At 32.8% G+C, this 15639-nt stretch overlaps 1 protein-coding gene across 6 annotated transcripts in view; it reads left to right on the top strand.

Moving 5' to 3' along the window:
- Nucleotides 1-15220, top strand: part of LOC117333152 (RILP-like protein 1) — a 30104-nt gene extending 14884 nt beyond the window's left edge. For 3 of the 6 annotated variants that reach the window (XM_033892302.1, XM_033892296.1, XM_033892297.1), the window contains one exon: nucleotides 9401-15220. In XM_033892302.1, coding sequence (XP_033748193.1) covers nucleotides 9401-9467 — 67 coding nt within the window. In that variant the 3' untranslated portion in view covers nucleotides 9468-15220. Of the gene's footprint in view, nucleotides 1-2057; nucleotides 2134-9400 lie in introns of all 6 variants that reach the window. The other 3 variants (XM_033892299.1, XM_033892301.1, XM_033892300.1) reach the window with 2 other exon arrangements.
- The last annotated feature ends 419 nt before the right edge of the window (nucleotides 15221-15639 follow it).

Below are 15639 nucleotides of genomic sequence, written 5' to 3'. Positions count from 1 at the left end.
GCAGCCATCTTGGATTTTGACAATTGAAGTTTGTTATCGCTATTTCTGAGAAAGTACTAAAGGGATCTTTCTCAAATTTCATATGAAGGTTCCCCTTGGTGCCTAGTTATGCATATTGCATTTTGAGACCAATCTGAAAACAACATGGCCGACAGGCAGCCATCTTGGATTTTGACAATTGAAGTTTGTTATCGCTATTTCTGAGAAAGTACTAAAGGGATCTTTCTCAAATTTCATATGAAGGTTCCCCTTGGTGCCTAGTTATGCATATTGCGTTTTGAGACCAATCGGAAAACAACATGGCCGACAGGCAGCCATCTTGGATTTTGACAATTGAAGTTTGTTATCGCTATTTCTGAGAAAGTACTGAAGGGATCTTTCTCAAATTTCATATGAAGGTTCCCCTTGGTGCCTAGTTATGCATATTGCGATTTGAGACCAATCCGAAAACAACATGGCCGACAGGCAGCCATCTTGGATTTTGACAATTGAAGTTTGTTATCGCTATTTCTGAGAAAGTACTGAAGGGATCTTTCTCAAATTTCATATGTAGGTTCCCCTTGGTGCCTAGTTTTGCATATTGCGATTTGAGACCAATCGGAAAACAACATGGCCGACAGGCAGCCATCTTGGATTTTGACAATTGAAGTTTGTTATCACTATTTCTGAGAAAGTATTTAAGGGATCTTTCTCAAATTTCATATGTAAGTTTCCCTTGTCGCCTAGTTATGCATATTGCATTTTGAGACCAATCTGAAAATAACATGGCCGACAGGCAGCCATCTTGGATTTTGACAATTGAAGTTTGTTATCGCTATTTTTGAGAAAGTACTGAAGGGATCTTTCTCAAATTTCATATGGAGGTTCCCCTTGGTGCCTCGTTATGCTTATTGCATTTTGAGATCAATTGGAAAACAATATGGCCGACAGACCGCCATCTTGGATTTTGACAATTGAAGTTTGTTATCTCTATTTCTCAAATTACTGAATGGATCTTTCTCAAATTTCATAAGTAGGTTCCCCTTGGTCCCTTGTATTGCATTTTTGGACCAGTCTGTCCTGAAAACAACCTGGCAAACAAACAGCCATTATCGTTAAATCTCAAATTTCTTATATAGCTAGGATTCCCTTGTTTGAAAAGTACTGGAGGGATGTCTCAATTTGCACAGATTAGTAAAATGAAGGGAAAAGTAGAGAAAAGATCAATCTGACATGGAACCTATGAAGATCATTCAATGGTGGGCGCCAAGATCCCTCTGGGATCTCTTGTTAATTATCACTGTTTCTGAGAAATTTCCTGAATAATCTTTTGATACAATTTTGATATTGAGTCTGATTGAAGATTTACAGGATTAGCCACTTGGTAGCCATCTTGGATTATGACAGTTTCTGTTAAGGGTTGTACTGGTATTGCTATTTCTTAAAATTATATTGGGACTTTTCTGGTTAATTCTAAGTTTGTGTTATTCTTTTATTGTTCATTTTTAATTTGAGACTTATAAATAGAAGAAGATGGCTGCTAGGTAGCTACATTAGATTTTGACAGTTCAAGTTAGTTGCCATTGTTTTTCAGAGGGTTAAAGGTGTGTATTAAAATAGTTAATATGAGCTGGAAGCTGGAAATAATGCACTAATGCATTTTGCATTAAATATTTACACCTTTTACCAACCGTTTGAATTTACAGTGATCAAGTATTATTTGTTTATGATGACATGTTTACCTAACCAATTAAGGGATCATATGTTGTGATTTGATATGGAGATATTCATGCATTAGTTAAGGAAGGTAATACCATCTCTCAAAATACAGGATTTGTTCAAAACCGGGATGTAAATTCCTGTTATTAAAGATTGATTATTGGTATGAAGAAATAGTCCGACTCGAGTGACATGTAAATCAAATCCACAAACCAAGAGATGTTTTATCAGTACCGAGTCATTGTTGTTCACACCTCTATTGATATTCAGGATTTATCAACATGAAAATAGGTCACTGTGACCTAGTTACATATTTGCCCAATTACAGCCTCTTATGCGGTTATACTTGCTATTTACAGTTTCACTGGACTGGTGGAAAAACTCAATCTGCCTGAGTTGGACTTCTAACCATCTTTAATGTAATCATCTGTGACCGTATGTTATATAGAGTCTCAGTGTTGTCTTATTCATTGGTAGTCTCTGTGCTTGTGGAGTAATGCATCTTCCTGCTTTGGTTTTAAATATCTTTAATTATTCGCCTCTTCAAATTTGGAACTGATTTTCCTTTTCCGTTTTGTCTCTATATTTCTGTTCCTAAAGCACGGGTATATATTACTGTAATGGCCTCTTGTGTCTCATTCAGGCATGTGGGATTTTGTTTTATATGGTTGGAATAAACAGTTTGCCTTTCATATGAGAAATTTTCAGATTGAATTTAGATAAACAAGAATGGTTTTATATTGTAAAAATATTGTTTGTGTTGTCTTGTGTGTGAACATTAACTGCAGAACAGAAGAGCTGAGGTGACCTTCCAGTGCTGAATTGTATTGCAATGTTGATGTAAAGAACCCCAGAATACAAAGCAATAGATTTCTAAAACATGTTTATAATATAATTTTCTACCTACATTTAAAGATGTTTATAATGAAATTTTCTACCTACAGTAAAACATGTTTATAACAAAATATTCCTCCTATACTATATTGTAAAAATTTGGTGAGAATGAAATTTTCTACGTACAGTAAAACATGTTTATAACAAAATATTCCTCCTATACTATAGTATAAAAACTTGGTGAGAATGAAATTTTCTACCTACAATAAAACATGTTTATAACAAAATTTTCAACCTTAAATTTTATTATTTAAAGAAAAATGTTTACAATGAAATGTTCTGATCACAGTAAGACATGTTGATAATGAAATTTTCTGCTTACAGTAAACATGTTGATAATGAAATTTTCTACCTACAATAAAACATGTTTACAATGAAATTTTCTGCTTACAGTAAACGTGTTGATAATGAAATTTTCTACCTTTAGTAAAAACATGTTTCTGATGAAATTGTCTACCTTCAGTAAACACTATAAGATAATGAAATTTTCTACCTTTTAATAAACATGTTTATAATGAGAATTTCTATCTTATAATAAACATGCTTATAATGAGAATTTCTACCTTATAATTAACATGTTTATAATGAGAATTTCTACCTTATAATTAACATGTTTATAATGAGAATTTCTACCTTATAATAAACATGTTTGTAATGAAATTTTCTACTATGCAGTAAAACTTTTCTATAATGAATTTTCTACAGTTGAACATGTTTGTAATCCCTTATGACTTATGATGTGATATAATTAGTATTCCATGGTAAACGTGGATAAGACTATATTATATAATTAAGTATGTGTTATACCTAGGTAATATTTGTTGGCAGACGTGTATTGGTAGGTAAATGTGGTATTGTCCCAGTATAGTCAAACTTATTACCGTCCGACAACCAGGAGACTCTCTGTAAACATGTTTTACTGTTTTATCAGGATCATTTCATTCTGCAGCCTGAAATAATTATTACATAAATTGATGTTTTGTATTGATTTTCTTTCCTGTCATTGACGTATATAAATGTTTACAGTAATTGCCTGGTGTAATATTTCAGTGAAGTAGGATCACCTTTTCACACATATGTATGTAATATACAAGTGAACTGTTGGGCAGCACAAATGTTCTGTATAACTCATAGCACCTGTGTTTAATCTACAACTTTTACATGAGTATGAATTTATTTTAAGTTACATCATACTTTTTAACTCAGCATGGCTTCAGTTTTGTTCATGAAACAAGATTATTTTAACTTTTTCTGTTTAAAAATTTCTGTTTTTTCTTTCTTTCTGCATGCTTGGCTACTTTTGCTTCTTTTCCCAGACTTGACTATTTTGAAGATAATTGATAATTACTCTAATTTACATTAAGGAACCAGTGTCTCCCTCTGTTGGTTTGTCATTTGCATGCTGAATGGAAGCATTTTCAGTCTATTGGCAATTTTCTAATCAAAATGATTTAATCAGAAAATTAGAATTGCATGCTAGTTATAGCTAGTGTTACATGGAGGATTTCATGAAATATACAGGTAAGGTTAACGTTGTGCTATAGAATGAAAGTTGCAGATACTGTCGAACCTGACCTACATTTCCTGGTTCAGTAAATACGTTACTTAAAGGTGTTCAAACAGAATACTAAATTCTTAATTCTAATTCTGAATGGAGATTGCTTGCAAGTGTTGTATATTTTACTTAATAATCTCCAAACTACAATATAATGTACTGTGTTTGAAAACTTTCAAGAGTGGGAAAAAACTAATGACATTAATATTGTCTTTGTCGGGATGTAAAAAGTGCTTTCTAAATGCTGTAGAATACTCCTCTATTGGTTAGCGTGTCTATTTACAAAGGAATTAATGGTTTTTATTGGTGAATTGATTTCCAGTATGAATGCATCACTTAACCGTCACTGCTGTAGTAGTTAGAATGTGTCTGGTATGATTGATGAGATAGAATGAAGACTGTTTGCTCAACCCTTTTTGACTGTGTCCCTATTTATCCAGAAAAAAATAATTCCTTCTGATTAAGAATAAAATGACCTACTGATTCAGAAAAATCCATACCGATTCAGAAATTACTGATTCAGAAAAATACTGATTCTGAAAAATCCATACTGATTCAGAAAATCCATACTGATTCAGAAAATCTATACTGATTCAGAAAAATACTGATTCTGAAAAATCTACACTGATTCAGAAAATCCATACCGATTCAGAAATTACTGATTCAGAAAAATACTGATTCTGAAAAATCTATACTGATTCAGAAAAATCCATACCGATTCAGAAATAACTGATTCAGAAAAATACTGATTCTGAAAAATTTATACTGATTCTGAAAAATCCATACTGATTCAGAAATTACTGATTAATGATTAAACTTCAAATTGAAGATTATTTTACTAAATTAAAAGGAAGAGAATGAAAACATTGTAAAATTCTGTACATCAAATTTGTATTTGACCATAGAAACAGGACGATGGGCTGGTATATCTTGTAATTATCAAATTTGTCCTTTGTGCTCCAATGGTGTTGGTGTCGAGTATCGTTATTTATTTGTAATTATGCATTAGTATGCCAAATTAGATATTTATATATTCCAAATTGTTATTGTACATATACGTACCCTAATCTGATAAAAATGAAAGGTTTAGTTTCTCTATGTAATGTTCATATGCTCTCAAATATTAGCAAGTTTGTTGAAAGGCTTGAAAAAAATTTAAAGAGTGTATGAGATTTGTTGTGTTCCGCCATGTATAAAATTGGCTGTTTATGTTTGACCTCTGTCACGTGTGTGTGCCTGAGTGATCAATCAAAAATCTGAGAAAAACCCATACTGGTTCAGAAAAATCCATACTAATTCAAAAACTACTTATTCAGGAAAATCCATGATTCAGAAAAATCCATACCGACTCAGAAAAATCATATACATTTGTATATACTGATTCAGAAAAAAACCCAAAATACCAAAAAAATAACATCCACTAAATCAGAAAATAAACTTAGTGATTTTGAAAGAGTCAATAAAATGTTTTAAGATTGTTAATGTTGTAATTTTAGAAAAAAGTTTTTTACACTAAAAAATTGGGGTAATCGTGTAACTGTAGAAAAATACTGAAACTAAACAAAAACACTGGTAATGGAAACAGGTTTTAGTGTTCAATCAGTTTCATTAGATTTTCCCTGTTTACAACACAGTACATTGTATCAGTGAAATTAGCAGTGTTCTATTCTGGACTTGTACATTCTTCAATAATTTAAGGCACTGTAGCTTCAAGGACATCTACCAAATTGTAAGTGCTTGAAACAATCATCATGGCCATTAACTCAATGCTCCCTCTCAAAGTAAGAATGGCTAGTTGTTAGCCTACAAATTCTAAATGACATGGCCAAATATCAGTTATGATCCCAATTATAAGGTTAAGACCAATTTAACTTTAGGATCTATATGTCAAAGTCAACAATCAGCTATAACATGTAAGGTCAAGTTCAAATAAAAGTCAGGATCTATATGTCAAGGTCAACAACCAGCTGTGATATGAAAGGTCAAGGTCAGTTGAAAGTCAGGATTTGTATGTCAAGGTAAACCAGCTGTGAAAGGTCAAGGCCAATAAAAAGTCAGGATATTTATATATCAAGGTCAACAACCAACTGTGATATGAAAGGTCAAGGTCAGTTGAAAGTCAGGATTTGTATGTCAAGGTAAACCAGCTGTGAAAGGTCAAGGCCAATAAAAAGTCAGGATCTATATATGTCAAGGTCAACAACCAACTGTGATATAAAGGTCAATGTCAATTGAGAGTCAGGATCTATATGTCAAGGTTAAACAGTTGTGATCAGAAATCCTCAATTTCAGTGCAGGACCTATATGTCAATGTGCCATAATAAAATGTTCAACTTGCAAATTAGGTGTCAGGACCAAAAGGTTGATGTTGTAGCTTTAATGCCTACTATTATTCCTGTAAAACAAATGTCAGTTCATTTTACATCGTTATACCCCACTGAGTGAAGGGAGGGGGTATATAGTAATCACTTTGTACATCTGTCTGTGGTAACCTTGTGTACACAATATTACATTAACTCCTACAGATTTATGTTCACACCAAAGCATCACACATCAACTTCCAAGGTCTACCTAATTACATTGTCAAAGGTTGCACCTGACAACTTTAAAATAAAAAGCTTGTGTACACTGAATATCTTATGAACCTTTGGAAAGTTTCAGCTCATATTCACACCATAATGGCACATCATCTACTCCTGGTCAACTAATTCTCAAAAACAGATAGGGACAAAATAAAGGAAATGATTTATTATCAAAACAGAAAAACTAGAGAGCCTTAAAAATTCTACATAAAAAGAAATTAATTCTCAGATAGAGATCTTTAAAAGGAACTCATTCTCTCCAATGGCTTATAATATAAGGACACTCGGTAGGGACCTCAGAAAGTGACACACAATTACAGAGAATGCCAGAGGAATTGTTTTATAGCGTAACTGATGTGTCTGGTAATGTCAATGGTACTGCTCAAACAGTTGATCAGAAAGTTAAATGGAGAGTGAATGTGGATTTAACGAGTGTGTATAATCACACCATCATACCATTGATTATATTGTGTCAGAGACGTCAATTCTCCTACAGTGCTGGTTGGTCACTGCAAATTGGCCTAGCGGTGTTTCCTAATATCACAAGTGGTTATGAAATATTGATCAAAGCTTAGAGTTAACACTAGGGAACTGTGCTCATCTTTCTCACATCCACGGGTCCCCACAGATATTGTAGGTAACGTCACTGACATATGTATGGAGAGGATTGGGCTCCTAGCCATCATGTAATTGACCAGGGCTAGAGGGATTGCTGTTTAAAATGGAAGTTGAGTCAATAGCTAGGATGTCACAGTTCTGTCTGCTGATTATAGTAAATATGTACACTTGCATTGTGTATTTATCAAAGACAAAATATTCAGTGTACATGTATTTATAAAGTTCTGAAATTTTATAAGCTGATATCATCATCCAATATTATTTATTGTCCGTCCATAATTTTTTCCAGACAACTCCCCCTTAACTGGTGATCCAATTCCAATTAAACTTCATTCACACAAATATAAAGGACCATGTGTAAATGTGCCTGCAGCTTCTTTTTCTCTCAAAAATTATGGTTGTTATGGTAACTGGTCACTATAGACAGGTTTTCCAAAAAAAGAGCTACAACTCCTCAGTCGTTTGGCCAATTTTATTCATCTTTAGTCAAATATTGTAAACAAAGCATATTTTTTTTTTTACATATTAGTTGTTTCCAAAACTATCACTATGGCAACACCATCCCAGCCTCTGGTTGGTCAAAATATAGATATTGTTTGATTTTGATCAAATTTGGTATTTAGGGGTTTAAGGATATGCAGAACAGCACTACATATATAGGTTTTGTTGCCATGACAACCATGCTTAGGCAAATGGTGGCCGCTCTGATTGGTCGGAATTTAGATATTGACTGATTTCAACCAAATTTGGTACATAGGGGTATTAAGGGATGACAAACATTACTGTATAGGTTTTTTTTGCCAGGACAACAATGCAAAAAGGTATGGTTGGCTTGGTAACAGGTTAATAATATACAGGATTTTTTAACAAAGGTCAAAGTTGCCTCGGTAGTCTGTCAGTGCGTCTGTCTGTCTGTCCATATATAAAAAAAAATTGTCCAGACAACTTCTCCTAAACTGGTGATCTGATCCCAATGAAACTTCTTGTGACTGTGTGTAAATGTGCATGCAACTTTTTTTTCTCAAAATTACGGTTGTTCTGGTAATTGGTCACTACCAGGTTTTTGGATAAAGTTTGGATAAAGAGCTATAACTCCTCAGTTGTTTGACCGATTTTGAAATTTTACACATATTCAGATTTTGGTAGTCTTCAGTAAAGGTTAAATGTCAAAGGTCATTCAACCACTTTTGAAATAAAAGAGCTTATGTATTGGATATGTCTTGAGCGTCTGAGCAGATTCATTTTACTGATGAGGGAGTGGGGAGTGTATGCGAGGCCAGTCACATTACCTTGTGGTTTTCATTTGAGAAATATTACCCTTACAGATAATGTAATTGGTTACAAGAGAATTTAGGAACAATACATGTATTTGAATTGATGACATGTGTTATACATACTTTTGTTTTATATACATGTACAATGGATTAATGCAAAACACCTTTTTTCCAAAATTACGCTCATATGATAATGGTAATTTTTAAGAAAAAGGATAGTTATTTTATCAGTCCAATTTCAATGCTTTTTTTCATGAAATAGATATATTGTGCTATTATGTAAACAAATCCTCATTCACAAATAACCCTCCTTGTTAGTGAATTCTAAAACATGTCTAAACAATCAGGGGTATAAAAATAGTATACCCTCCCCATGCCAACTTTAGACCTATTTTTAATCAGCGGTCAGGTAGAGGGCATTTCGAGGATAAATATTGTGATATTTTCCTTTCAAAACAAAGTAATTTTCTACTGCATTTAATGATCAAGTAATTACAATTTAATCAGTATTTAGCAGCTGTGGCACTTGACTAAACTCAAGTTAGACCAAGTTAATTAAATTGATAGTGACATAATTAGTTTGGCAGGTGAATCTGCTGGCCAAGTGTCCATGAAACTGAAGGAAGCATGCCTTGATAACAGAATTCTTGGGAGACCTACAAATTACATTAAATCAAGTATGATGCCCAAATTGAAGTTGTGCCACAGCCGAAATACCCCCAAAAATGAAAATCATTTTTTAGCATGTAGCAATAACTGGTATTCCATCTCTGTTGCAGTTTTAAGTTTATGTTCGGAGGATCAGCCAGCGATACAAGACACAGGACAAGAAGCCACATTCATTGACATCTCCTTGGGCTGGAGGACAACCATGAACTCTTTTGTGACTTTGATGTCAATTTGGCAGCTACCTGGTCACATTTCCTCGGAGATGACCCTTCACCTGTCAATTTATTGGTCAGTAGCGTCTGGGATACACCTGATGCATCATGGGACCAATGCTTGTTATAAGTTGTGATCAGTTTTACATTGTTGCTGTAGAACAGGCTATTTTTTTAGATTTTATATATTTTTATTGTTACTGGAAGATATCTAGTTGTTTGGTATTCTAAAACTGTATGAATGAATCATGTTAAAATGTGATACATGTCTTATTAGGTACTAGTAAGTTAGTACAGTAGCTAGTTATAACTTGTTTGTATTTAAGGTATTATACCCATTAAGAATAATTATGTTCATGTCATTCCATAGATTTTAAATAGGTCACAATCTAGATATTTTCTGCAATAAAACAGCAACAAAAAATGGAGGAGGAAACTTTGATCCCCTCAAAGAATACCTGTTCTACAGTAACTATACGATCTGAGCTGTCGTAACTATGTTCTGACCTGTGTTGTATACTTCACAACTAAATCTGTAGAACCCTGCCAAACAAACTTCTAAGTTTAAGAACTGTTCTTATAAAGAAGACTAATTAGAAACAGCTAAAAAATATCAAAAATTGTGCAGAGGGTTAATGTTGTTCTTTGTTTTAGAGCAGGTAGGTGGTGTTATGTCATTTCACATCTGATGAAAACTGTTTTTGTAACATATTTGGTAACTAGAGGTGGATAGGATAACATTTCACAGCTCTCACAACTCCAAAAGAGGTTGGATGAATAAATGTCACGATATCTCAAAACTATCTAATGCTGATAGAATATGGCATCAATATACGACATGATATCAGTTATTTTCAAATTATGTGTAATATGATGGAGAGTTACCCTGCTGAAGTAGACTACAGTGAACAACAGATTAGCAATGTCAAGATACCACAGGTTACCATAGTGATGAATTTAAACAGTTACCACTTAACGACCAAACCATGCTGGAATATTCCAGGCTTGTGTGTGTGACACAGTGTATGTGTGTGCATGATGAACAAATGGCTAACTTTGTGTTTATGCATACTGTTACAGTTATCATTTCATTTGTCAATTTTTTGTTTAATTTGGTTATTTCTGATCTTATATTATGACATGTTGATAAGTGTACATCACTTGATAATGTTAGTTATAAAATAACGATAAGTTAAGAACTTTTTTGGAAAGACTTAGGTTATTTGTTTTTACAGCAAGTAAATTTAAGTCTTTAGACAGTAGTTTAACATTGTAATGGCAATCAATGTCAAATTATTTATTTTAATTGATTTGATAGTTTTAAGGAGAAAACGAAAAATTGAAGAACACCAGAAAAGTACCTACATGATGTCTATTGTTATCATAGTTGTTTTGTCATAAATGACATGTAACTATTAAGGGTAGTTTTATTTAATTTTAATCATTTCTTTACTTAGTACTTGTAAGATGTACTGCCGTTTCTTTCACATGTCCATAACCTTCACAAAATTGCATGAAGAATTTCTGCAAAATCAAAACAACAAATGCTGTCCAAACACAAAGAGTTCCCTCCCCTACATAAGACTCTAAAATTGAGGAGGAAAAAGTTTATAAACATCATCTTCCGGCCCAGAGATGTGATATGTTTGTGATATGATTATATATGATATTTAAAGGTTGTGGTTTAAAATACTTTTCATTTTAGCGTTTATTTAAACCATGGTTTCTGTTTCGATTTTAACCATGACATATGATAATATTTTTTCAATGAATTAAGTAATTTACTCCTAGAATTATAAAATCTGTAATGTCAGTTATTGACACAAACTGTTAAGAAGCTGATTTCTTCAAAATGGAAGTTTTTTTGGTACAGCTTATCAAATGATAAATTAACTATTGGTAACGTACATGTAATAGACAAATACCACATGCTCCAACATACATAGTATGTAAGGTGAATTATTTGGCGAGAAAACATATAGTTCAAAATGAATAGATTTATTACACAACTGATTCACTGCTCTGCTATATGTAATTTACGTGTCCTAAGCTAGATGAATTGTATGTGATGAAATCATTATGGCATTACAAAGTTGTCACATATCGCACTATGTCTTGGCATTGAGCAGATAATTATCTTGAATGAAAATTCCGCCATCTTATAGGGAAATAAATCCGATGGTTTCATTTTCTCAATTAGTGTGAGTTATGTGGAAAACATAATCTGATAGTTGTGTCTCAATTGGATATGTAATATATCACATGAGTTTGATAATTATTATACCACTGACCTGAAATAAACAACAGATCAAATTATTGAATGAACACGTAATTCCATAAATTCCATACATGGATACTTATGTTAGACCCTCTATGATATATCTTAAAAGTGTTGCCCAGGTTACGATGTATGGTAGTGTTGTATAACCACAAAATGGCTACCATTGGTATTCAGATTTTCTATAATTGCAGAAATATCTACCACTTCCCATGAATTCATCAAGATTTTATGACATCTGTTTTAAAATCAGAACAAACCTTTTTAGAATAAATTATATAACAAGTATTACTTTATCAATATGTATCATGATAGAGACTACATATACCTAGTAAGAAAAACAAAATCATACATGAAAAACATTTCCAATTGGCATATGTGATATATATCATGTTGAATATGAAAGTGTTAACTGAAGTACCTAGATTGTATACTGTCAGACTGACACCTGTAGACTGTACATAACATTCAGAGAGGTGTAGCGGAAGAAATATGTGTGTTTTATAGTATGAACTGTGTTTACGTATAAGTGCAATCCTGATTTAATGATAATTAATTTGTGTGCTGTGATATATTTGTTGTTGTTATGTACAGGCTGAACATTTTTACCCAATTTCTATCTGTTATTATGTTAAAACACAATTTCATTTATTAAGTGCAACCTTGTTAGTGATGAGATTTAGTTTTTGTATATAGTGAAACGTTTGTTTTCTGGATACTGGTTTGTGTATACAGTGGAACCTTTGTTGTCTGGATACTGGTTTGTGTATACAGTGAAACGTTTGTTGTCTGGATACTGGTTTGTGTATACAGTGAAACCTTTGTAGAATGGACACTGGCTTGTGTGTACAGTGAAACCTTTGTAGAATGGACACTAGTTTTTGAATACAGTGGAACCTTTGTTGTCTAGATACTGGTTTGTGTATACAGTGAAACCTTTGTAGAATGGACACTGGCTTGTGTGTACAGTGAAACCTTTGTAGAATGGACACTAGTTTTTGAATACATTGGCACCTTTGTAGAATGAACACTTTGTGTATACAATGGAACCTTTGTACAATAGACACAGAAATCTTTGGAGATTGGACACTGGTTTGTGTATACAGTGAAACCTTTGTAGAATGGACACTAGTTTGTGTATAAAGTGGAACCTTTGTAGAATGGACACTAGTTTTTGTATACAGTGGAACCTTTGTAGAATGGACATTAGTTTGTGTATACAGTGGAACCTTTGTAGAATGGACAAAGGAATGTGTGTATAGTGAATCCTGTATACATTTTTATGTTCGAACATGTTAACGTGTACATTATTTCTTCCTTGTGTTGTTTTGCTATTTCTATTAATTATTGTTGTTTTGTTGCGCCTGTAACCCAGCATTACTTCATAAACTTTTATTTTACCTGTTAGAGCTAATTATACATTCAGAATGATTTTGATTGAAATATTCTTTTTTAGTCTTGTTTCAATATACCTGAAATATGATATTTTGGAGTTAAAGAAAATAGCCTGGACTTCGTTCTCAAGATGGACTTGTTGATTAAGACATATTCAGTTAGAAGTATTTCATTATAACGCATATACTACGCCATTTTCAAGAAACTTTTGTGAAACGTTAAATCAAACTAGGCATTTGCCAGATTACAAGTCAGAAAAATAAAGATCACTGGATATATATAACAGGAGTCATACACGGATAAACGAGGGGAAATAAATATGTATTCATAAATTATATTGTAGCCATGCACTATTTACTATGACCTATATTTACTGCTATTATAGTGAGTTTTTATTTACAAAGTAAGATATTATATATCCTGTATACGATGCAAATGTTTTCATTGAAGTTTACATTACACTATCATTGATATAATATCTGCTAACTATTTCAGTCATAACCAATATAACCTGTAACTATAGGTGTGTACATTATCCATCGGGAAACATTCCATGTTCTTAGCGGCAGATATGTTATATATGACCACCATTGTTACATATTTTGTATAATATTAATGATTCATAGTTGCAGAATTTTTCATGCATGGACGCAAAAATTTTCATGCATGGACGCTGTATAATTATACTCATGATAATCTCCTCATAGCAAAGGTATATAAGATACATATAATGCATATATAATTTATATGGACTGGATTGGGAATTGGTGCCATTTATCCCGCAGTACAGTATATAGTCTTTATAATCTCATCCAGCATATCAGATAAGGGTACACGGATATATATTTTGTGATCAGAATGTTAAAATGTTCTGATCAGTGTTTTAGCAGATGAGAGTAACATGATCCCTAGTTATGTTACAAATTATATAAGGATTGAGGATGCTTATAGATATCTTTAACATTCAGGTATATACATGTATGTAAGAATAATTGAGATGCCTAGGCCTACTCAAGTGGATATCGGTCCTTCACACAAAATGGACCTTCACATAAATAATACAACAAGGCTTACAGAGGTATGATAACAAAAGTATCTCTTTAAAGCCAATGAATATGACTGGGCTTATTATTAGTGACAGATCCATTGTTTGAAAAAAAATGACAGAACTTCCAGCAAGTAACAAGTAACAGGGTACACTATCCCGTAGACACTACAAGGTAATAAACAACTTACGATTGTGTGGGATGGGAATAAAGGATGCAACTATGACAACAAGTAGTGCCAATATATGTTGTAGAGAGTACATTATAGTAGGTATATATATTGTATATTTATTTATATACCGTATTCGACCTATTAAGCACACCTGCCCCTAGCAGCATACCCCAATATTTTCAAGTAAATAGAAATTGTGCACTAATTTGATACATAAAATGTCCCTTACCTCATTGATTTATAATATAATATCAAGCTTTCTAACCAAAGATTCTAAACTGTTTTCACTACATCAGGATTTGTAAATGAATTCTTTTTAAGTGCACTCCTCAGTGTTTTTCTATGTACACTGCGCTTTTTAGGTCGAATACTGTTAGTAGTTCAAATTGATGTTACTTTAAGTTTGCCTGTTGCATTGTATACATTATATGTACGTTATAGTGTATACATTGTAAATTACATTATTCAGTGCATAATTATAAGTTAATATTTATACAACATGTACCAGGCATTTTACATAACACATATATCGGTAAGATAATATAATTATATATTATCCAGTACCAGGTATTGATTAATTGTTGTGTACAAGAGGTAACATATTTTATATCAAATTTGGTCTCTTTTAATTAGTGATATCGAAAAATATGTCGCACTTTTGTCTTGCAAGTGAAAAAGAGCCATTTCATTGACAGTTTAGGGAGGAAAACCTGCTTCTCAAATTGTATTGCATGGTGAAGTACCTTAACAAATAATATTGCAACTTGATAACAATTCTCTTCATATCAAATCAATAAAACTTCTTGAATAAATTCAATATGAATGAGCACTTTGTGTTTGATCCTCTATTTAACAGATAGAAGATACCACTACTATATATTTATATCACTACTAATTTCTGTTTTAATTGGTCCTAAACTTACAAGTAAATGGCGAATGATGACCAAAACCTTCAACAATCAGCATATAAAAAGTACCCCTCTCCCGGGGGGAAAGTATGTCACAAGAAAGCAAGGCCACAAACTGGCCATCAATTTAATTCCAAATTTCAATTAAAAATGCTTATGATTGTGGGCACCGAAGACCCAGCTGAAAATGTAGGCCAAAAATCTACAAATTGTAATGATTAAGGTAGGGAGGCGACCCAGACAAAATAATGGCGATTTGGCGTCACTCAAAGTTCAGCAAATACACCACACCATAATCAAACATACATACTTAGCACATAAAGAAACATTTGGAAAGC

The sequence above is a fragment of the Pecten maximus genome, chromosome 8 (genome assembly GCF_902652985.1).
Source record: "Pecten maximus chromosome 8, xPecMax1.1, whole genome shotgun sequence".
NCBI classification, from domain to species: domain Eukaryota; kingdom Metazoa; phylum Mollusca; class Bivalvia; order Pectinida; family Pectinidae; genus Pecten; species Pecten maximus.
The sequence above is the reverse complement of the archived record's forward strand: the minus strand, read 5'-3'. Positions and strand labels throughout refer to the sequence as shown.